At 44.8% G+C, this 24,712-nt stretch overlaps 1 protein-coding gene and 1 pseudogene across 5 annotated transcripts in view; one reads left to right on the top strand and one right to left on the bottom strand.

Moving 5' to 3' along the window:
- NVL (nuclear VCP like) overlaps nt 1–24,712 on the bottom strand; it is a 99,538-nt gene that overhangs the window by 25,154 nt on the left and 49,672 nt on the right. For all 5 annotated transcript variants that reach the window (XR_003523306.2, XM_027613194.1, XM_027613195.1 and 2 more), the window contains 2 exons: nt 22,887–22,986; nt 5,999–6,105 (listed from right to left, as the gene is read on the bottom strand). Coding sequence is in view for 4 of the 5 variants with exons in the window: in XM_027613194.1 (XP_027468995.1) it covers nt 5,999–6,105; nt 22,887–22,986 (207 nt within the window). In the remaining variant the exon portion in view is untranslated. The remainder of the gene's footprint in view (nt 1–5,998; nt 6,106–22,886; nt 22,987–24,712) is intronic.
- On the top strand, nt 13,628–13,940 carry LOC113933261 (annotated as a pseudogene).

Here is a 24,712-nt window from a genome sequence, read left to right as displayed (position 1 = left end):
AAGCCTGCTTCTCCCTCTCCCACTCCCCCTGCTTGTGTTCCCTCTCTCGCTGTGTCTCTCTCTGTTAAATACATAAAATCTTTAAAAAAAAATACAAAAACACTAATTCAAAGGGATACATGCACCCTGATGTTTACAGCAACCCAGTTGTCCATCAAGTGATGAATGGGTAAAAATGTGGTATAATACACAATGAAATACTCTCAGATCTTGCCATTTGCAACGACATGGATGGAGCCAGAGAGTATAATGATAAGTGAAATCAGTCAGTCAGAGAAAGACAAATACCACATGATTTCACTCATACGTGGATTTAAGAAAGAAAACAAATAAGCACAGGGGAAAAAGAGAGAAAGAGAGAGAGAGAGAAACAAACCAAGAAACAAACTCTTACCTCTAGAGAACACACTGATGGTCACCAGAGGGGGTGGGGGGGGGCATGGGTGATATAACAGATGGGGACTGAAGAGTGCACCTGTCATGACGAGCACCAGGGGTCATATGGAAGTGTTGAATCACTATAGTGTACACCAGAATCTAATATTACACTATGTTAATTATACTTCAATTAAAAAGATGGATAAAATGGTAAATTTAAGTTAAACGTATTTTATCACAATTAAGAAAAAGCAAGTGAGGACCCATTTACACTATTATTCCTATAATTCTGATTACACATTAGATATTATAGAACATGGGTTCAAAAAGTATTTCATGTTGTACTATTTATTTACTTTTATTTTTTCAAGATTATTTATTATTTATTTGAGAGAGTATATGCACATGAGTGGGGGGGGGAGAGGGAGAGGGAGAAGCCGACTCCCTGCTGAGCAGGGAGCCCCACATCAGAGCTTGATCCCAGGACGCTGAGATCATGACCTGAGCCGAAGGCGGATGCTTAACCAACTAAGTCACCCAGGCATCCCTCCTTTTTATTTTTTTAAAAAAGATTTATTTCTTGGGGTGCCTGTGTGGCTCAGTCATTAAGCGTCTGCCTTCAGCTCAGGTCATGATCCCAGGGTCCTGGGGTCAAGCCCCACATCAGGCTCTCTGCTCAGAGGGAAGCCTGCTCCTCCCTCTGCCTGCCATTCCCCCTGCTTGTGCGTGCTCTCTCTCTCTCTCTCTCTGTATCAAATAAATAAATAGATAGATAGATTTATTTATTTACTTGGAGGGGGGGCGCTGGGGGCAGGCAGAGGGAAAGGAAGAGGGCGAGAATCCCAAGCAGACCCCCTGCTGAGCAGAGAACCTGATGCGGGGCTTGATCTCAGGACAAGAATGGGATGTTCAGCTGACTGAGCCACCCAGGAGCCCCTATAAATTTTATTTCAATGATTACATCTATATTTAATCACAGAAACCTATCCTTTGTCATATAACAGACTCTGGAATCAGAATGATATCTCTTTACACAGTTGATCATAAAAAAATAATGGAAAGAAAATTAACATAATCTTATCACGATAACACGGTAATTGGCAGTTTGGAATTTTCTGTCAGTCCCTGAACATACCCATGGAAACTACCCCTCTGTACCCTGCTCCTGCTCTCCACTAAAACGGAAACAAGAGCAGAACTTTCCATATGCCCAGAACACTGCGACGAGATTCGTAAACATTACCTGTTACTGTATCTGACGTTCTTAGCTCATGAAAATTTAACAGATAACGTTTCTAGGTGAAACATTAATATATATTTTAGTCTTCTGGGACACACCGTAAAAAATAAATGGGGAGGGGCGCCTGGGTGGCTCAGTTGGTTAAGCGTCTGCCTTCGGCTCAGGTCATGATCCCAGGGTCCTGGGATGGAGCCCCATGCCAGGCTCCCTGCTCAGTGGGAAGCCTGCTTCTCCCTCTCCCACTCCCCCTGCTTGTGTTCCCTCTCTCGCTGTGTCTCTGTCAAATAAATAAATAAAAAATCTTTTTTTAAAAAATGGGGAATTTTGGGTCTTTTATTGGGATTTTTACCGTTATTTTATTTTCTTAAGAGGTATTCAAATAAGTCAATTTTAATAAGATCCTCTACACACACATTTGCTACTGAAAATTGAAATAGCACAAAAAATTTTATTACAATTTTTGAAAACCACAAAATCTAGTGTACACATCTGCCCTAATCATGCTCTAATCAAACCACCCAAAGTTTTCTGTGTATTCCTTCTGCACAAGTTACTTGGCTTCCAATTTTTGAGGTTAGGTCTTGTCTTAATGACTTCAGGCATCTCAAACACACAGGCAACACTCAAAACCTATTAGTGCTTCCTTAGGTCAAATCAAAAGGTGGATGTATACTGAAGTCATTCAAATGCAAACTACAGGATTCCTCACAAATTACTGGTATGAAGGTAGAAAAGATACAAAAAAGACTTCATAATATCATAGATTACCAAAATATTATAGTTTGCCCTAACACAGAGCAGCTTTCCCAAGCTGCTGCAAAACGATCCTAAAATCACTAGTTAAGAAGAAACCATACAAGAATAAAGTTTATGTTTACAAGGGCTCTACATCATAATTACTCTCCATGTTGGTTTCCTCAGAAAGATCTTTATGATAAAGGCAATAATGACGTGACATCTAAATCTTTCTACTCTTGATTCACCCTGCAACAAAGTGAAATGGATTAATTGCATTAATAATTTAAATAAAATGGATTAATTGCACCATGATGAGATGTAACCAAGCCTCCACCCTCAAATCTAGGCTTGGTTATTATAACCTTTTAAGTTGTGCTCCATGCCAACTCAGGGCTTGAATTCACCACTGAGATCAAGACCTGAGCTGAGATCAAGAGTCAGATGCTTCACCAACTGAGCCACCCAGGCACCCCTAGAATAGCCTTTGGAATACATTTTGGAGGGCAAAGAGGAAGCAGGATTGGAATGTATGGGTACCAAAGAATACCAGAATGTGGGTCATTTTGTGATTTTACCGTTATTTTAAAGACTATGTATTGTCTCAAAACACTTGGCAGACATTTTAATTACATTTATTAAGGAAGAAATAGAAGTTAAAAAAAATTCCTTTGTCCAAGGGGCTTTTGGTGATAAGCATCTTGTTACCACATCATTACCAGAAATACCAAAATAAGTAATTTGTTTTGCTAATTTTCTCTTAAGAAACAGACTCCAGAAGATACTGAGAAGTTGCTCTGACCTACAAGTCTTTTCAGACTTCTAGGACCAAAATGAGAGAATTTTACTGTCATCTCCCCCTATTACTTCACGTATTAATAAGAGAAAATGGTATATACAACAATCTGGGAATTTGAGCAAAAATCTGGCAAACTTTGGAACCGAAAGGGTAAACATTGAAAATGACACTTCTTCTCAGGTCAGGCCGATTTGCTAAGAGTGTATGCAGGCAGGCGGTCCCTGCAGTCGCGTCGGGAGGGTTCTGCGATCTGTCCCTCTGCCAGCTCTGGCTCCAGCTGTCAACACAGACTGTGAGCTGCACATCCCAGGCCCTGGGGGGAGGGAGGGAGGAGGACGGGGAGGGGGAAGACGGAGGGAGAGGAGGGAGGGGAGGGAGGAGGAAGGAATGGGGAGGAAGAAGGGAGGAGGGGGTGGAGGCAGAGAGGAGGGGGGTGGAGGCGGAGGGGGGCAGGGTGGGTGTTGCAAGGGGAGCAGCCTCTGCACGTGGGCAGGTGCCCAGACGCTGAGAACCGTCCCCCTGCAGGTCTGGCTGTGAGGCTCTGAGGCTCCCGCGGGAGCACGCAGCACACCCCTAAATGAAGCAAAAATACCCACTAAGGTCAGAGAGGAAATCACCGAAAGCCCTCCTTTGCCTTTATCACTGACAGATGCGAGAACAGACCACAGTGCTGCCGAAAGCTGCTTTTAAAGTCACACTGATTTTCCTATTAAAATATCCTTTTCTGTTTTTTTTCTCTCCGTAGTCACAACTTTGTGCATGGAAGTTGCCCAAAGGACCGTTGTCTCTAATTCTACACATTTCCTCCTAAACCTCCACATTTATGCCAGGTAACTATTCTTTAAAAAAAAAAAAAAAGACCCCCCCCCCCAATACTATATGCTCACGACAGGACATCTGGAAATATAAGGCAGCGGACAGAAGCAAGGCCCCTGACCTCGGGCCCGGCCTGACACCGTCAGGCGCCTCACCTTTAGAAGCGTGCATATCACCCTGTCGTCTAGGAGACGAGCCCCTCAGAGGGAAGGCCTGTGTCCGAGGGTTTCCCATCCTCACCGAGTGCACAGGCTTGTTGACCGAGGGATCCTTCACGTGCACAATAGTGTATTCTCTTATTTTCTTAATAACTTTGCCTTTGAGGTGGGGTGCTTTTATCCGAGTCTGAGGGCTAATAACTGTGGCAAACGGCACCGGGATTCTAGCTGAAGGAAGCCGTCAGGCTGTCCCGCGGTGCCGAGCACCCACAGAGGAGAACACGAGGGCAGCAGTGATTGGTCACCACCCTGGGTCCGAATGTGCGTGGCCCTGAGCACCACACAGCTCGGGTCTGGCACGCCTCCTCCAGTCTTTGCCTCTAATTAGTGCTACCCCGGGGGCAAGAATGGAAGGAAGGATTATCGGGCCATCAGAACTACAAGGAACACATGGAAACAAATTAGGAGCATGTGCATGTGCTTGTATGTCTGTTTGTACACACATGCTTTAACCAAAGCAAACAACACCTCAGTAACACAGCTCCCGGACAGAGCCCAGGGCGGGGACGGAAACGCGGCAGCGTGCACCCGTCACCGAACTTGCTGGCTACAGAGACGCAGGACGCACGACGACAGCTGCGTTACCTGGCTGTGGCACTGCGGACGTCGTGGGTCAGGTACCTGGTGCTGCGGGGCTGTTCCGTGCACCATAGCTCGCCCCCAGCCTGAGCCCCCAACAAGCGTCCCCAGTGGCTGCCCGGGGGTGGGCTGCTGGTGGTCAGGCCGCCCTAGGTCGAGAGCACCGCACTGAAGACACGTGTCTTCATGTCTCTGACCGGCACCCACGCTGGTGGTGGCCAGACGGCTCTCCCGAGCTCCCAGGCTCTGCGCCAACTCGCGCCTGGAGACCGACCTCGGGCAGCATCAGCTCCTTGTTCCCAGACCCCCATCCACTCAGCGGCCCAAGCGGAGAGTTTCTCCTCCTGTCTTTGCCCCTCAACTCTACGGTCCAACCAGCGTCCTGTTCATTCACACCAGACCCAGTTCTCACACGTAACCCCTTGACACTAGCTAGCATCCAGTGCACCTCACTTCACAGCCTCTAGCTTCACTTCCTCCAGGCAGTCTTCCAGACTGCTCTCACTGGGGCCTGCACCCACAAAGCTGGTCACCCTCGTGCCCCCTCCTTCGGGAGGTAGTGGCAGACATGGCTCTATGCAGTTTTAGGTAATGACGGCCCAGAATCTTCCTCTGCCGATACAGATACTAGTGGAAACCAAATAAAGGCAGGAACCATCTTGTCCGATTCTTGGTTTCAGCTCAGGTTGTGATCTCAGGCTTGTGGGACTAAGCCCTGCGTCAGGCTCTGTGCTCCGTGCACAGTCGGGCTCAGATTCTCTCCCTCTGGCCTTCCCCCCACTCATGCACACTCTCTCTCTCAAATAAATAAATAAAATCTTTTTAAAAAAAAGTTGGCATCTAGAAACATGGAAGGCAGACTCAACACTGTGATTGAGACTCAGTTTCCCTGGATATTTACAACGGGCCTGTATTTATTCACTTCTCCGCTCCAAAAGTTTCTATTCCATTTCAAATTCCTCTAAGAGCAATTTCTCTAAAGTAACAATCAAAAATCTAAAAGAACAAAGAAGTGCGATGAGAGTAAAATCTCAAATATATCAGTAGAGCATTTAACTCTAAATATCCCTTTTATTTTAAGCAAATAAAAAAGAACGGACAGTCTCTTCAATTACCAGAATCGTTCACCTTTTCTTTGGGAGACACAGGCTGAGCAAATATTTAAAGCTACAGATACCTGTCTGTATCTAAAAGGAGAGAAACACACAACAACATGCCATTTCCTTTACTCACTTTTGTAATGGTTTTTAGGATGGCCAGACGGTCGGCTGGGGGTGGCAAACCCACAAACAGTGTTTTGTCTAGACGTCCAGGGCGCAGGATCGCAGGGTCAATAATATCTGGAGAAGAAGGGAGGGTCAAGTCTTCAATAAATAAAATAGAATCTTTTAAAAAATACAACTAACATGAGATGTGGGAAGAGGACTTTTTTTTTAAAGGAAAAATCGATAAATTAGACTTTATTAAAATTAAAAGTACCTCCTCATGAGAGTATAACCTCCAGAGAAGCCCATCCCACGTTACGCCCAGACCCGCGTGCTGCCAGGGTTCTCCGGCCCAGATGGGGACCACCACACGAGCTGGGAATTCCGGCGGGTTTCTCTCCTCCCTCTGACCGCTATACCTTCGCCCAGTTCTGGCGGGGGGCCGCCCATTACCCTGTCCTCAGTCAGGGCCGAATGTCGCATCCTCCTAACTGCTCCTGTCTCTAAACTTCCCCTCTTTGGGACCCTGTGCGATGCTGCCAGATCTCCCTAAACACCTGCTGACCCTCACCTGGTGTCCTCTGCAGCAGAACCCACCCACATCTCTCACCACAGCACCAAGGCCCTCAAGGACCTGACTGCTCCCATCCTAGCTCCCTCTCTCCTCACATTCTCCACAACTCCCACACTCCACTGACCACACCTCTTGCCGTTCCCTAAACTACCTAGAAGCCTCAAGCCTTCTTCTCTTTGCTCCCAGTAGTTCGTTTCTCCCTAATACTTTCTTCATTTACACATAGTGGGATTCGCAAACAATGCCTCCTCCAGGAAGCCTTCCCTGAGTCCCCCAGAAGAAACTCTTGCCCTCATTTGTGCTCACCAGACTCTCGGTACCAGGAGCAAAGAGCAGGCCCCAAACGATGCCTGACACTGAGGTTCTTTAGGAACATTCCTGATTCCTCCACGAATAGCCCTCAACCATTCTGGAGAAGCTTCCCATAGCTCACAGTGATAAGACCGTTGTTCAAATGCAGACACACCTCTGAGTAATGGGTCTCGTGTTTTCTAAAGAACACACTCAGACTTAACCATTAATTTATTCTTCCATAAAGAGATAGAGTTCTTTCTAGCTGAAATTCTGATTCTGTTAGTTTTGTTCTTCAGTTACCTTGGGGAAGCTAAATACGTAATTCAACGATCTTTCAACGTTCAACACATTATTGGACTTTCTCTTGAGATGCGAGGATATACTACTTGGCGATAAGGCAAGTTGACTGCTGAACAGCTACAGAGTCACGACGGAGCACTATCCCACAGCCCGAGCGCTATCTTACCCTACAGGGTGAAGGACCCTACACAGGCCTCAGGAAACCTTTACGATTTAAAAAATTACCCCACTGTGGCCTTTCCCTGCTGCTCCTCCCTGATGCCCTTGATCCCCAGGCCGCCGTCGCTACAGATCAGTTCACGTTTTACAGACATGCAAGCATGCACTATGTACTCTGCTTTCTCTGACTCAACAGAATTGTTTTCAGGTTCCCCAAAGTTCTTGTGTGCATTAGTACTTGATTCTTTTTTTTAATTATTTTAAAGGTTTTATTTATTTGACAGAGAGAGACACAGCGAGAAAGGGAACACAAGCAGGGGGAGCAGGAGAGGGGAAAAGCAGGCTTCCCGCCAAGCAGGGAGCCCGACATGGAGCTCGATCCCAGGACCCCGGGATCACGACCTGAGCCAAAGGCTTAACAACTGAGCCACCCAGGCGCCCCAGTACTTGATTCTTTATGGCTGGGTAGTAGCCCTCTGTGTGGATACGCCTTGATTTATTTTTCCATTCCACTGTTGATAAACATTTGGTTTCCAGTTTTGGAGCACTCACATATCAGTCTTGGTATGTGTTTTCCTTGTTCTCTGGCGAGTCCCTAAGTGTGGAACACAGAGCAGTATGGCCACATCCCACCGCAAGGGTAGGCTGAACCTTAAAAACACCAACAAACTGTTTTCCAAACTAGCTGTACCACTTTACATTCCCCTGTCCTTGCCAATACTTGGTATAGTCGTTCTGATTTTAGTTATTCTAAGGTTTGTAGTGGTATCTCATTGTGGCTTTCACTTGCATTTTCCTGATGACTAACGAGGTCGAGCACATTTTCATGTGTCTCTGCCGCCTGTACACCTACAACAGGGAAGGGTGTGTGCAGTCTTTAGCCAATTTTTAATTTTCTTTTGTTGCTGAGTTTTGAGAATCCATTCTATGTTCTGGATATAAATCCTTCATCACATATACACTTTTTAAGTATTTTCTCCCAGTCTGTGTGGTTTGTCCTTGTGCTCACTCAGTGGCACCTTATGAAGAACAGTTCAATTTATCCTTTTGCTCTAAAACATTGTGCTTTTGGGGTCACATCTAAGAAATCTTCACTTAATCCATGGTAGGAAACATTTCTCCTCTGTTTTCTTCCAGTTTTACAGCTGTGGCTGCTCACTGGTCTTTGATCCATTTTGAGTTAATTTTTGCATGTGGTAAGAGGTGTGTGGATTAAAGGTGATTTTTCTTGCATATGGATGTCTTTTCTTTTTTAAAGATTTTATTTATGAGAGAGAGAGAGCATGCGCACGAGCAGGGGGAGGGGCAGAGGGAGAGAGAAAAGCAGCTCCTCGCTGAGCAGGGAGCCGGATGCTAGGCTCGATCCCAGGACTCCAGGATCATGACCTGAGCCGAAGGCAGACACTTCACCCATTGAGCCCCCCAGGCGTCCCTTGCATATGGATATCTGATTGTTCCAGCACTTTGTTGAAAAGGCTATTCTTCGTCCACTGCATGGCCTTTGTGTGTGTGTTTTTTTAAGATTTTTATTTATTTATTTGAGAGAAAGAGCAAGCACGTGTGCTTTCAAGAGGGGGGGAGGAGCAGAGGGAGAGGGACAAACGGACCCAAGGCTGAGCGCAGAGCTGGACATGGGACTCAATCTCACGACCCCAAGATCATGATGTGAGCTGAAACCAAGAGTCGGACACTTAACCAACTGTGACACCCAGGCACCCTTGCATGGCCTTTGTGTTTTATAAGAACCCAATTATCCAAATATGTGGGGGGATATTTTTAGGTCTTACCACCTTTCAATGTTCTGTGCATCTATGTTTATGCCAATATCACATGATAGAAATGTGTTTTAACTTAAATATACAAGTAGATCTTTTATTTAAAGATTTTTTATTTATTTATTTGAGAGAGAGAGAATGAGAGATAGAGAGCACAAGAGGGAAGAGGGTCAGAGGGAGAAGCAGACTCCCCGCTGAGCAGGGAGCCCGATGCGGGACTCGATCCCGGGACTCCAGGTTCATGACCTGAGCCGAAGGCAGATGCTTAACCAACTGAGCCACCCAGGAGCCCTATACAAGTAGATCTTAAAGCCAGACCTGCATGCTCAAAAGTAAAGCCTAATATAAAAATCCCAATTATGATCAGAAAACATTCTTAGGGGACGCCTAGGTGGCTCAGTCAGTTAAGCATCTGCTCAGCAGGGAGTCTGCTTATCCCTCTCCCTCTGCCTCTCCCCTTGCTTGTGACCTTGTGTTAGGCAATGATTTTTTTTAAGACATGACATGTCAACAACAGTGCATGTGATAAAAAAAATTGATAAATTGGACTTCACCAAAATTTAAAACTTTTGTTCCTTAAATTGTACCATTAAGAAAGTGAAAAAGACAACAACCCAGACTGGGAGAAAACATATGCACATCACATATCTGGTTGTGGACTCCTATCTAGAGTAAGTCTTACTACATGACAAGGCTGAAGATACACTACAGTGAAATGCTACCTCACACCCACTAGAATGGCTACACTCAAAAAGACAGAACAAGTGTTGGTGAGGATGTGGAGAAATCGCAACTCCCACATGCTTTGTTACAACTGCTAGCAGGAATGTAAAATGCTGCAGCCAGTCCGGAAAAGTCTGGCTGTTTCTTGAAATGGTAAACACAGTCACCACATGACTCAGCCATCCCACTCCTGGGTACCTACCCCAAAGAAATGATAATATATGTCCACACAAAAATTTGTACCCGGATGTTCACAGCAGTGTTATCACAAGCCCCAAAGTGGAAACAACCCAAACGTCCATCGACTGCTGAAAGAATCAAATGTTGTATATCCACCCAAGGGACCATCATCTGGCAACCGGAAGAAAGTATTGCTACGTGCTGCAACAGGGACAAGCCTTGAACCCGCGATGCTGGGTGAAGACAGGCAGATGGGACAGCCACATTACATAAGCTAGCCAAGACAGGGAAGCCTACAGAGACAGAAGCGCTGGAGGTGGGGGAGGATGGAGAGTGATGGCCAACAGGAAGATTGCTTTTTAGGGTGACAGAAATGTTCTAAAATCAGATTGTTGGGATGGCTGCAGGAGTCTACAAAGACGCTCAAAACCACTGAACCTTGTACCTAAAATGGGTAAAGTTCATGGTATGTCACCTCTCAATGAAGTGGATTTTCTTAGAAACTGGATCCATCCTCAGACAAATAAGACCATCAATAATATGCTGAGTGAAAATTATTACAAGATCTATCAGCCTCCATGAAACAGAAGTAGGCCTCTTCTTACGATTCAGTAAGCAAATACTTCCTGGGTTCTCTTATGTACCAGGTTCCTGTGACCCAGCATAAGTAATGCCGGGGCCTAAGGCATCTTTAGAAGGGAAATCCTGTGCCAAAGGGCAAGACACACAGGTTTGACCACGGCCCCTAGGCACCGCCATGACCCAAGCCCGGATCGGTAAGGGAACACAGCAGTTTACTTGGAACTCGAAGTGGCTGAATGAATATCCTACGAGTATGAAGTGAATCTCTTCCATGTAAGCCATCCCCCGTCACCCGACAATTACTAAGGGCTTACAACAGATGGGGACCCTGAACTAGAAGCTTTCTCTCAAATATAAAAACCACGTACCTAATTCTTGACCAGAAGCTTATCCACCATAATGCACTTATTTCTTTCTTCACCTGAGCTGTACACAGAAACTTTCTGGATTCCGTGTGGCTACGGTGGGACACAGACACCTGCCGAGCAGAAGAACGAGGAACAAGCTGGCGTGGCTATTCGGATCTCACACGTCTGCATGCCGGGCAGCACAGTGTTTTTAACCAGCCCGACAGGGGATGAAGTGGAAACAGTCCCTCAGAGCCAGGAGAAGGGAGATCAGTCAGGGTGTCTGTGGTCTAGCTGTACGTTGTGCAAGGCGCTTCATCTCCTGGGGTCAAGCATGGGAAGCAGTGTATTTTCAGGGCAGGGTGTGACGCTGGCGGACCCCACACCATAGGAGAGCTGTGGCAGGTCCTCAGAGCACCCACAGGCAGAAGGGTGACACAGCAATCTTTCACTTACTTTCTAAAAACCAGTACCTCAAAAAGTAGGGGAAAAATTAGGACAGAAATGGAAATTAGGAGAAAAGAAGAAATTTAAAAGACCATTTCAGGAAGTTAAGACTCACCAAGTCCTAAGCACACACAGGAAACAAACAAAAAGTCATATAAGGCATGCCTGGAGGGCTCGGTCGGTAAAAGTGTGTGACTCTTGATCTCCGGGTTGTGAGTTCCAGCCCCCCAAAAAAATAGAATTTTTTTTTTAAAAAGTCATATAAAAAGAATCAGGATGACATAAAACTTTTAAGAGAAAAAAATGCAAGGCCTACAAACCATGAAAAAAAAATTTTTTAACTCAAAATCCTGTACTCAGCCAGGCTACCAATCGTGGAAGAGAGAGATACCCTCAAATATACCAAACTCAAAAAGCCCAGACAGAAGCCAGAGCAGAGAAAGCTCTGGAAACAAGAGCAAAATACATCACAGACACAAATAATACTGACCACTGTCTGCATATCTGATGAAGAACAGAAACAAAACAAAGCAAGAGAAAGAAAACGAGAGTTTCTACAGCTATGTGAAAACAGAACCCTGATTGCAGTGTAACTCCTGGGTCCACGCAGAGAAATAGGTACACAGTCCTGGTAATGTAAACAGCGACTGGTGATTGAACCAAAAGTTGTGCAGAAACAGTATAATATGTGGGGATGATGGGGTGGTGGTGACAGTGACCGTGTGTGGAGAAACAGTGAACATAACAGAAATCTTCGTGTGCTTTAGAAAGTAGTAACAACAACGTATGAAACTGATAAGAAACAGCAGTATGAGCACATCATTTGAAAAAATGGAGAAAATACAGAAGAAACAGCTCACAGACTTTACCAGTGGTTGCCTCTGGGCAGGGACGGAGAGGGTAATTTTATCTTCTGCTTTTCAGTGTCATCTGAATTTTAACAGCTGCCTCCCTGTGTGGGCTTCTCTTTTCATGCTGGGCAGTGTCAGAGAAGGCCCAGCGGAGAGCTGACATTTCCACTTCTGCCCTCCCCAGGTCTTGGGGTCGTGGGGGAGAATACAAGGCACCCCCACCCCAGGCCAAGGGGATGCTAACGGAAGCCTGGTGGGAATGATGCATCTCCCCACCCGGGCAGTGTGAATGGAGGCAGAGCAAGCCCGGGCTTCTTCTCTCAGCCTGCAGCCATGAGGCTCTTGCCCTTCCCCTGCACAGTCAGAGAAGGCCTCAAAAGAGAAAATTTAAGTAAGATAATACTCAACATTTCTTAACACTCAAATGCCCAGGATACAACTGAAAATTACTTGTTGAAACAAGAACCAGAAAAATCTCAACTTTAATGAGAAAAGAAACATAGAAGCTGGACCAGAGATGACCCAGATGTTGGAGTCACCTGACAAGGGTTTTACTGCAGCCACAATAAAAGTATTTATGGGAGCAATCATGAACAGGCTTGAGACAAATGAAAAAAAACGAAGGCACAGCAAAGAAAGAGAAGATGTAAAGAAGTATATGGAAAATTTTCAATGGCAAAACTTAAACAAAAGGAAAACCTCACTGGACGGGCTCAATGGAACCGTGGAGACGTCAGAGAGAAGAATCAGTGAACCTGAAGAAGAACAGAAATTACCAAATCTGAACAACACAGAGAAAACAGAGAACAGAAAAAACCAGCAACAGAGCCTCAGTGATTTATGGGACTATAACAAAAGATCTAACATGTGTGTCACAGGAGTCCCGGGAGGAAAAGAAAAAGAGCTAAAAAGTATTTGAGGGGATCCTCGGTGGCTCAGTCTTGGTTTCAGCTCAGGTCGTGATATCAGGGTCGTGGGATCAAGCCCCGCATTGGGCTCTGCACTGGGCGGGGAGCCTACTTGGGATTCTCTCCCTCTCTCTGTCTCAAATAAATAAATAAATAAATAAAATCTTTAAAAAATAGAAATAAAAAATTAAAAAAAAAATAAAAGCAGAGCACAGTGACACCCTCCCTGTGCAGTTAGGACATTCAACTGACAGCAGGTCTGTGTTCGGAAATCATGAGTGCTGGAAGGACATGGCACAATTTTCAGGTACTGGCAGACAAGAACTGTCAACCCAGAACTCCCTATCTAGCAAAGACAGGCTTCATGAAAGAACCTGAAACCAAGACATTTGCAGTTAAATGAAAAAAAAGAAAATTTGCTACAAGCTGAACATACCTAAAAGAATAGCTCAAGGAGGACTTCGGTTATCTCTGCACCTAGTGAGCGCCCCAGAAGCTGTTGCCCCATCCTGGGGTCATGATGGGCAGTAAGATGGCATCTGCCAGCAGGGTCGTTCAGGTGGTCAAGCCACATTCTCCATTAATAAGGTTCCCTGACAGAAGAGACAATCCTAAACCTAACGTATCAGAAGTTTTGAGATCAGCAGGACCACGGTCTCACTCTTCTTCAATTTCACAGCATTCTAAGGGAAGTAAATCCCCAGATTTGCTGGTGCATCAGTGTCCACCAGACACTGCAGAAATAATAAAAACATTACCTCAGAAATACAGAAGGAAACTCTTATCTCAAGAAGAAACTGAAATTTATCCAATGTGGAGGTCCAGAATAATCAGACAGTGTGGCTGCTGTTTCTCATCAGACAAAAAACTAGTCTTTACAATAAAGAACTTCCAAAATGGCACATGAGAAATTATATAGTAAACAACTCGAATAAATACTCTGCCAAAAAAAAAAAAAAATCTAGAAAATTTAGATGGACAAGTGTATCTCCTAATATATGTATCTTGGTCAGCTTCTCCACAAGCTTACCTAATTGTTTATAGGCTTATTAAAGTATACATTTTTAAATGTTAGCCTGTTAATTTACTCTCGATTATCAAGTATTACCAGTGTTGAGCTACTAACAGCACACAATATCTAGTAAACTATTACAGGTTTCCCATGATTTCCCTTTTCAGTTTCTTTTTAGACATGGAGAGATTTACTAGAATTGCTGCTTTTGGGAAGTGATTTTCCTGAAATTGGATGAGGATCAGTGAAAGAATGACTCCATTATTTGTTCTTAGTTTTCTTCCCCTTCTTTTCATTCACAAAGTTACTGGAGTATAACTAGTTTAAAAAAAGTGTATCCTCCACTAAATGATAAAAATATAGTCAAGGTAAAACAGGTGACTTTGTGGTATTAAAACCGGGAGTTAATACAAAAGATTATTTGTAACCTATATTCAGAAGAAAATACCAGAGTTTAAAATGGAAAATAAGAGATCAAAATGAATATAACCTAGAAATAGGTGTTTGATTAGAAATTGCAACTTACTATGTTATTAGGGGTGTTAAGAAAGTCTTATTCTTTATTTTACTGTTTTAATTGTCATCATCTGTGCAACTTCTGGAAACCATTAACTTTCTCAAACTTAAATGTTTGAAAGTCTCATAAAATCAACCTAAGTATTTACCTTACTAAGGCAATTTATGAAACTTTAATAGGGTCTTACAGTGCCAAGAGTACGTATTATTGTGAAAGTAAAGCCTCACAAAACTAAATAAATTTTCTTCCATACCTTGGAAAAAAAGAATAGCTCAAGGAAGTTCCTAAAACAAAAAGGAAATGATAGAAAAAAAATTAGGAACATCAGAAAAGAAAAAACTATGGGAAGAGTAAAAATGTACACTAAGTGTAAATGGTCTAAATATACCAAATAAAAGGCAGAAATTGACAGAGTGGATTTTAAAAATGACCTTATATGCTGTTTATAAGAAACTTCAGTTCACATGTAATGACATCAATAGGTTGAAAGTAAATGGATAGAAAAGATATACCACGGAAACATCAATCAAAAGAAATCAGAAATGGCTATATTAACAGCAGATAAAATACATTTCAGAAAAAAGAAACTGGCCAGGGACTGAGAAGGACATAACGTAATGACAGAACATAAAGATCAGGCCACTAGAAGACAATTCTAAATGAACATGCACAAGAGAACTGCAAAATATGTGCAGCAAACCGGACAGGACTGAAAGGAGTATCAAGACACCCACAATTACAAGTTAGGGACTCTATGGTAAGGATGTTTCTTTCTTTCTTTCAAAGATTTTATTTTTAAGTAATATCTACACCCAATGTGGGGATCGAACTCACAAGCCTGAGATCAAGAGTCACACACTCCACCGACTGAGCCCGATGGCTGTCCCTCTTGCATTTTTAAAGAAGCTGCCAGTCTTTCGGGTAGCTGCACCCTTTTGCATTCCCACCACCACTGAGAGCGAGCTCCTGTGGCTCCACATTCTTGTCAGCATTTAACATTGTCTGTTTGGATTTCAGCCATCCCAATAGGTGTGCAACGGTAGCTCTTGTTTTAATTTGCATTTCCCTCATAACATACGATGCCGCTGAACATCTTTCCATGTATGTATTTGCCATCTGTACATCTTCTCTGGTGAGGAGTCTGCTTAGATCTTTAGTACATCTGTTTTCTCACTGTTGAGTTTTTAAGAGTTCTTTGTCTATTTTGGATATCAACCTTAGTCAATTTAGGTTCTTATAACAAAGTACCACAGACTGAGTGCTTCGTACACAACAGAAGTTTGTTTCTCAGAGTTCTGGAGGCTGGAAGTCTGAGGTCAGGGTGCCACGTGGCTGGGTTCCAGGGAGAGCCCTCTTGTGGGCTGCAGACTGTGCCACCTTCTCATTGTGCCCCTTTATAAGGGCACTAATCCCACTGGTGAAGGCCCAGCCACGTGACCTCATTACCAAAGGCCCCATCTCCTATATCCTGACGTCTGGGGTAATGATTTCCACATAATAAATTTGGGGTGGGGGACACAACATTCAGGCCATTGCACAGCCCTTTACCAGGTATGTGTTCTGCAAATATTTTCTTCCAGTTTCTGCCTTGTCTTTTTATTCTCTTAACCATGTCTTTCATAGAAGGAGTTTCTCACTGTAATGAAGTTCCACATACCAATTTTTTTCCTTCATGGATTGTGCTTTGGGTGTTGTATCTAAAAGTCATCACCAAACACAAGGTCACTTGGATTTTCTCCTTCTCTCTTCTAGTTTTATTGTTTTGTACTGTACATTTGGGTCTATGATCCATTTTGAGATAATTTTTGTAAAAGGGGTTAAGAACTATGTCTAGAGTCATTTTTGGCATGTGAGGATCCAGTTCTTCCAGCACCATTTCTTGAAAAGATTATCCTTTCTCCATTCAATTGCCTTTGCTCATTTATAAAAAACCAGCTGACTATATTTGTGTGGGTCTACTTCTGGCTTCTGTTCTGTTCCACTGATTTCTTTCTTTTATTCTTCACCAATACCACACCGTCTGGATTACTGTAGCTTTTACACTAAGTCTTGAAGTCAGGTAGTGTCAGTCCTTCAACTCTTCTTCTCCTTCAATATTGTGTTAGCCATCCTGGGCCTTTGCGTCTCCATACAAACTCTAGAATGTTTGTCAATATCCATAAAATAACCTGCTATGATTGTGATTAGGACTGCACTGAATCTATAAATCAAGTTGGGAAGACTGACAATCTTGACAGTATTCAGTTTTCTTATCTACGAACATGAGCTATCTCTCCGTTTACTTGTATCTTCTTTGATTTCTCTCATTAGAGTTTTGTCCTTTTCCTCATACAGATCATTTTTTTCTTAAGATTTGTTATTTTTATTTGAGAGAGAGGGAGACATAGAACGTGAGCAGGGCGAGAGGCAGAGGGAGAAAGAGAGAAGCAGACGCCCCACTGAGCATGGAGCCCCATGTGGGACTCCATCTCACGAACCTGAGATCATGACTTGAGCTGAAACCAAGAGTCAGATGCTTACCTGACTGAGCCACCCAGGCGCAGCAATGGTATTGTTTTTAATTTCAAATTCTAATTGTCCATTGCTGGTATATGCCAACTGAGTTTTGACAAAGGTGCAAAAGTGACTGAATGAAGGATAGTCTTCAAAAATGATGGAGGAATTGGATTCATAGAGGGAAAATGAACTTAGACTTAAGTTCTATACCTCAAATAAAAGTTGATTAAAAACAGATTACAGACTTTAAATGTAAAAACGTAAAACCATAGAACTTTTAGAAGAAAATACTGGAGAAAATTTGGGGGACATAAAACTAAAAATAGTTCTTAGAAATGCACCCCAAAGCAGAATATATAAAGGAAAATATTAATACACTGAAGGGGCGCCCTGACTGATTCAGTCTTCTGAGTGTGCAACTCTTGATCCTGGGGTCGTAAATTCAAGCCCCCATAGGGTATAGAGATTACTTAAATAAATACTTAAAAAAATACATGGAGTCTCTTTGTTGTTAAGAGGATGAAAAAATAAGCTGCAGAATGAGACAAAATATTGCAAATCACATAAATGACAAAGGACTCATATCTAGAATATATAAAGAACTCTTAAAAAAAAAAGCAGTCCAGGGGCACCTGGCTGGCTCAGTCAGTGGAGCGTGTTGACTCTTGATCTCAGGATTGTGAGTATAGATTACTTAAAAATAAAATCTTAAGAAAAAAAATGCAGTCCAATTTTAGAAAATGGGCAAAGGACACAAGAGATGCTTGAATGAAGAAGATACAAGATGGTAAGTAAACACACGAAAAGATGTTCTAATGGCTCATGAGCCATTAGAGGAATACAAATTTCAACTGTGATGTGATATCACTGTATTTTATCGCTTAGTGTAAAATATAGTGACAACACAAAATACTGGAAGAAAGCAAACAAGCTGGATCTCTCACGCCATTACTGACAGAGATGTCACATGGTACAGCCACTCTGGAAAAAGGGTTGACAAGCTCTTTGAAAAACTGACCATATACTTCCCATATGACCCAGCCACTGTACTCCTAGACATTTATTCCAGAGAAATCAAACCTTAGGTCCAGGCAAGAACCTATTCACACAGAGGTTCATGGCATGTGTAACAAAGAGTGGAAACAACCATAAAGTTGCCCTTGAAGAGAAAGGTCAAACTGCCCCCCACCCCATACAACCCAGCCCTAAACAGGAGTAAACTGCTGATCCCCACAATAATCTGAATCCATCTCAAGGGCATTATTCGAGGTGCACACAGCCAACCTAAAAGGTCACGTTTTGTGTGATCCCTTGATCATACAAACTCCTGAAGTGACCTAGTGTAGGTGAGAGGGCAGGTTAGTGGTTGCCTGGAGTTACGGGTGGAGCGGGCGTTTCTATTCAGGGCAGCACGTGGGAGATCTCGGTGCTGATGGAATCGTTCTCATCTCAACTGCTATGGTCATTACAGGAATCTACACGTGTGTGAAACTGCACAGAAATAAACACGTTATACAAACATGTTTCCTGGTTTTGACATGGTGCACAGTGCCACAGTTATATAAAATATAACAATTAAGATAAACTGGGTACATGGAACCCTAATGCACTTTTTATAATTTCCTGTGAATTTATAATTATTTCCAAATACAAAGTAAAAAAACTAAAAGTAGTCACAGATTTTATAAAAATAGAAATACGAACGAAAATGAGATGGTACCACTTCCTCACTCAAAACCCCCCAAGGGCTTCCCATTTCAGCAGAACACACGAGTGCCTTCCGTGGCCTCCAAGGCCCTGTGTTCCCCCCATGCCCGCTCATCTCACGGCAGGCACCCTGACTTCCGGCTGGTTCTGCGACATGGCAAATATCCTCACACTGCTCTCTACCTGGAGCGCTCTCCTCTCAGACTCTGCATGGCTCCATCCTTCATATCCTTTGAGTTTAACCGCCTCCATTCTGACCTCAGTCTGTACTTTTAACAGAATAGCTCTTCTTTCCAGCTTACCTCTTAACTCAGGCAAAAAAAGCCCAGGAGGCGGAGCATCTCCGGGTAGGAACTGAAACTAACCCCTTAAGCAATAGGGACTGCCCGGAGCCGGCAAGACCCCACTCAGGACTGACCCCAAGACAATGACCGACCTTCACTGCCCACCAGCACGGACCCCCCACGACCTTTGTCCCACACCTGTCTTATGCAAACCTGGAGGTATCTGCAGCACTTTGGAGACTGTCTTTAAGATGCCAGCCCCGTCTTCCCGGTGTTGGCCTCACTGAAATAGACTCCTTTCCTGTTTGACCACCACCTGCCCCTCTGCCTTTGGTTGTGTGTGGTGAGCAGCCAAACCTGGTCTGTCTGGGACCCCCCGAGCCAGGTGATCTCGCCCCCCTGCTTCCCGGCTACATGTGCTCACAGACTACTCCTGAAGAACCCTTCCAGGACCCATCATATCTCAATTAGCATTCCTCTCCAACTACCCATCATTTTCTACCCTCTGACCCTGGTTGTCTATCATTTACTCCAGGTGCCCTGACCCCAAATCAGGATACATACAATTCTTTTGAATTGTTAGCCTCTTAATTCCCAAAGCTTAGTAGGGCCAGGCGTGTAGTAAAAACCCAGTAAGTATTTGATGACGGAGTGAATCTGCTGAGAAATTAAAGAACATGACACTGATGTGACGGATCTTCAACACCAGATGGAGTGGGGAAGCTACAACATGCTCGATGAAACAGAGAATGTGAGGACAGAAACGTATGTTCGAAGAGTTCAACTCACCCAGTTTTTCACATTCCCCCCATCCCCTGCTCTTAGAGCCGAGCCTCCCTGTCTCTGCCCCCAGCGGTGCCTTCAGGATACATGGAGGCTTCCACCCTGGTCTCTTGGAACCCACTGATCACGTGAGAACGAGGACGCAGAACCCCCAGGGGAAGCCACACGGAGGCCCAGAAAGAGGACAATGAGTGGAGGAGGGGGACAGAGATGCCACAGTGTGGCCAGGGAAGGGGGTCCTCGGGCCCAGCCACGCCAGCTGAGGACGTGTGGATCACAGGGGGACCTCTAGACAAGCCCTTCCTGAGTCCCTGACCCATAAAATTGTGGGCATGGCAAAATTGGTGATTTTAAGCCACTAAATACTGCAGTAATTTGTAATGTGGCAAAAGTCATCAGGAAAGAAGAGATTTCTGAAAGCTGGGGAAAAAAGCCAGTCATAAACAATCAAACAGTGTCACAGGACAGCACACAAGGGAACAGAACTGCCCCATGCAGGCATACGGGTGAAAGATCTAGAACACCTACTTCTGGATTTCTGTAGGTGGGAAGGCAGTGGGATCTGCCCTCGGGACAGAGGGATGGGGGAGGGGCAGAGCGAGGAAGACAATGTGAGGGACACGGGAGGGGACAAAACACAGCACCGCCTTCCTGTCATTCTTAACCACTGGCTCAACTCAGCCCAGACGACTCAGTCTCAGTCCTCGAGTCTACTCAGTCCTTGGTTTTACAACAAAGAATCCAGAGAACTGTAAAGAATTCAGAGGTGCTAGAGATCAGAAACATGACCCAGAGGAAAGGAAATGCTCCTGTGCCGTTTGGAAGGAGAGGATTAGAGTAAAACCTAGGGACATTGAAGGACCTGCTATTTATTCACTAGGTACAGAGATTAAGCTGAAGTGTTTACAGTAACCAAACACGAAAACAGTGAGAGCGGAAGACAGAATGGCTTATTACAGACCGGAGTGTCTTCTGGAAATCTGTATCTACTTAGAAAAGGTAGGGTGTGATTCTGTGCAAATCTGAGATGTCCCAGGCTTCTTCCAGGACGGCCGTGAGTGCGCGGCCTCATGACTGCTCCCACACGGTCACCCAAAGAGCTCTTGGCAATGATTAAAGTCACCGAGCAACTACTTGCCACACCCCCTGGGAGACTCGGCTGCCAGCATCACGTGACCTGTACGACACTCCTGCCAAGTGGGTATCACTCTCCTCATCTCCCAGAAGAGACGGTGGTGAGCAGGATGAAGGAAGGTGTGCCGAGGCTGATGTGTGATGAATACACTTGCTCTTCCTTCCAGTCAGAAAGCTTCAACAACCCCCGGAATTTCCTGAGGGAATGGAGTCTTTGTTACGCTAATGAGAGGACTCAAGGTTGGTCCCAAGATAACTCCAGGATGGGCCAGGTAGCAGAAAGATCAAACCTGCGATTAGAGGGGCTGGAATTTGGAGCCAGACCCCCGTGGAGAAGGGGCGGCAATGGAGATGGACTTTAGTCAACCACAACTATATAATAAAACCCCCACAGAAACTCTCTCTGGAAGCAAAGCTCGGGAGAGCTTCATGGTTGATGAGCACACTGGGGCCAGGAGGGGGGTGTGCCCCAGCTCCAAGGGGAGAGGGCACCGAGGGCCTGCACTGCCCCTGGCCTGGCCCAACGTGCATCCTTTACAACAACTTGCAACTTTAAGTACAGTGACCCTCCAACAACCTAGGGTTAGGGGTGCCGACCGTCCCCTGCCTCAGAAGTCTGCGTGTAACCTTCGATTCCCCAAAAACCTTCCAGTAGCTACTGTTGACTGGAAGCCATGCCGATAACGTCAAGTCAATTAACACGTATTTTGAGTGCTCTCTATGTTGTGCTCTATTCTTATAATAAAGTAGAGAGAATATTAACGAAATCATTAGGAGGAGAAAATGCGTTTATAGGACTACACTGTGTTCAGCGAGAAAACTGTACAAGTGGACCGACGTCACTGAAATCTGTGCTGCTTAAAGGCCAAGTGTATGGCGCTTTCCTACACAGGAAATCCATCCATCCACTGTTGAGCTGCAAGCTGGCTGGTCAGACGTGCGGGGGTCCCGGAGACACCACTCGCATGGACATCGGGGGTGGGGAGGACCCCGGACTCACAGGATCTGACGCCAGCTCCGTGTGGTCAGTGTAGGAGCTGAACCACAGTTGACTCCTCAGCAGTCAGACCGGCTGGGGATGGAACAGAACGGCAAGAGACGAAGGGCCACAGTCAGGCTTCAAACCTGGCGCCGTCGGACTCCAAAGACAGTACTTTACAATCATCAAAGTCTAAACCGTAACATCTGTCAATTTTTCATCTGAAAATGAAGTGGCACATAATTCAGGAAGGTTTCACCTTCCAAAGTAACTTTTGAGACCTGAAAGAACAATTTCATCAGCTGGACTGCCGGCCCATGCAGGTAACACCCGGGTCGATGCAAGGGCAGCTGCGACAGCCAGAGGCTCCCATGGACGGCAGAGGGTTAAACAACAACACAGGAAGAGAATGAGGGACCCACAGGGAGAGCACCCGAAGCACGTGTGAAGTGTGGAGCCCCTTCTACACCCCTCGCGGCTCTGAGGCTTACACACAACTTGAAGTACTAGTTCAATGCAGGTATAAGGACATGATGCCGATATAAATCCTTGACCTTCAGATAGAGTGAGAAGCGTCTGGATCTTGTTTCCTATGAGCTTGAGAGAAACCATAGGACATAAATTCTGATAACACTTGTATGGTCACGAGTGTACATTCTGAGCTTTCTGCCAACTGGACTACCTTCGGAGCGCCAACACAGAAAAAAAAAATCTCATGAAATCTGGGCGGTAATACTATGTTCTTTACTCTAGCTTACACAGGAGCTTCCTAAGGTTTTATTTCAACTTATGAGCCCGAAAGCGGTTTCCTAAATGTCATCTTCCATTACTAGGATGTATGTAAATCCCATGACTTCTCCTCACCTGGCCGGTTGGTGGCTGCCATAATGAACACCGCCTGCCGCGCTTCGAGACCGTCCATCTCCGTAAGTAGCTGATTCACCACCCGGACACTTGCCCCTGTCTAAAAATCAATAAAGACAGCTCCATCAGTTCCCAACAAAAGAAAAACCACACCACGTTTTTCCATACAAAACAACAATTTGCTAACTGGAATGAAAACTCCGGTCAAGATGTAACGGTGATCATTTTCTGAGAGGCGCTGTGCAAAACACATTCTCATCAGCACCAAAAACTAATGATGTAATATATGGTGATTAACATAACAATAAAAAAATAGAAAAAAAAGAAAAAAAAAACACATTCTCATCAGGAACTCCCCCAAGTCCTGGTGTCCCCTCTTCCAGAAGGAGGAAGCTAAGGCTCAGAGAGACCACCTGTCCAGGCCTCTCAGCTAGACACACACAGGCCTGGCTGACCTGAGTCTCCTGCCTCCGAGTTATTCAAAGATCTGCTGGCCGCAGTGGATTTCCATGGGTCAAGTGTAGACTCAGTGTGGAGAGATCCCCCAGGATGTGAGATGCTCCTGATCTTTGGGCTGGGGCACGGAGGCTTTTCCTCTTTTCCTGGAAGCCCACAGTACAAAGCAGAGCTACCCTGGGGCAACATCCAAGAGAAAGGACCGGGGAGGTGGTGGACAGACAGGTAACTCACTCGGACACAGAACTGTTCTAAATGCACAATGGAGGAGACAAGAGAAGTGGGGAGTCTGTGTCTGTGTGTCTCTACGTGTCTGTCTGTGTCTGCGTGTGTTTCTCTGTATGTGCGTCTGTGGGTCTCTGTGCATCTGTCATGACCACCCTTCTTCAACAGAAAGTCCATGGGCAGAGGTGGTCATGAGTTTACCTGAGGATTTCCCCAGAAAGTAGCTGGCACACGTCACCACTCCGGGGAGACGTGACACCAACAAATCAGAGGATGAAGATAATTATAATCCACACTCAAAACAATACAGCAACATGGGGCAACAACCAAACCCTGTCCTACCTCAACAAGACGAAACCCTCAGAATCAGTGTAGGAACAGGATGACCGGTTTTACTATATTAAAATTATAACCTGGGTGGCTCAGTTGGTTGGGCGACTGCCTTCGGCTCGGGTCATGATCCGAGAGTCCCGGGATCGAGTCCCACATCGGGCTCCCTGCTCAGTGGGGAGTCTGCTTCTCCCTCTGACCCTCTTCCCTCTCGTGCTATCTCTCATTCTCTCTCTCTCAAATAAATAAAATCTTAAAAAAAAACAACACTGTATGTAGTAAACAAATTAAAGGTAAGTGAAAAGACAGAGAAAAACAGCACCAACACACATAACTGGACAATGGACTCTTTCTGGAACACGTAAAAGCTCCTAGAAATCAAAACAAAATTTTAAGAGAAAAAGGGTCAATGTATCTGATCAGGCAAATTATAGAAGATGAAATACACGTTCACTGAAGACAATCAACCTTACTGATAATCGGGGACACAAATACTAAGATTTAATACCATGTTTTGCCAATAAAATTGACAACAATTTTAAGTTGGGTGTTACCCATTGCTGACAAAGGTACAGGAGATGGTTATTTTCACGCACTGTTGGCGGGCATGTGTAACTGGTAGTTTTTGTGAAGGATGACTCAGTGTTAGCTTTCAGAACATAATGCAAGGGGCGCCTGGGTGGCTCAGTTGGTTAAGCGTCTGCCTCTGGCTCAGGTCATGATCCCAGGGTCCTGGGATGGAGCCCCACATCGGGCTCCCTGCTCAGTGGGGAGTCTCCTTCTCCCTATACCTGCTGCTCCCCCTGCTTGTGCTC

The sequence above is a fragment of the Zalophus californianus genome, chromosome 10 (assembly GCF_009762305.2).
Source record: "Zalophus californianus isolate mZalCal1 chromosome 10, mZalCal1.pri.v2, whole genome shotgun sequence".
NCBI classification, from domain to species: Eukaryota; Metazoa; Chordata; class Mammalia; order Carnivora; family Otariidae; genus Zalophus; species Zalophus californianus.
This window is presented reverse-complemented; position numbering and strand designations above follow the sequence as displayed.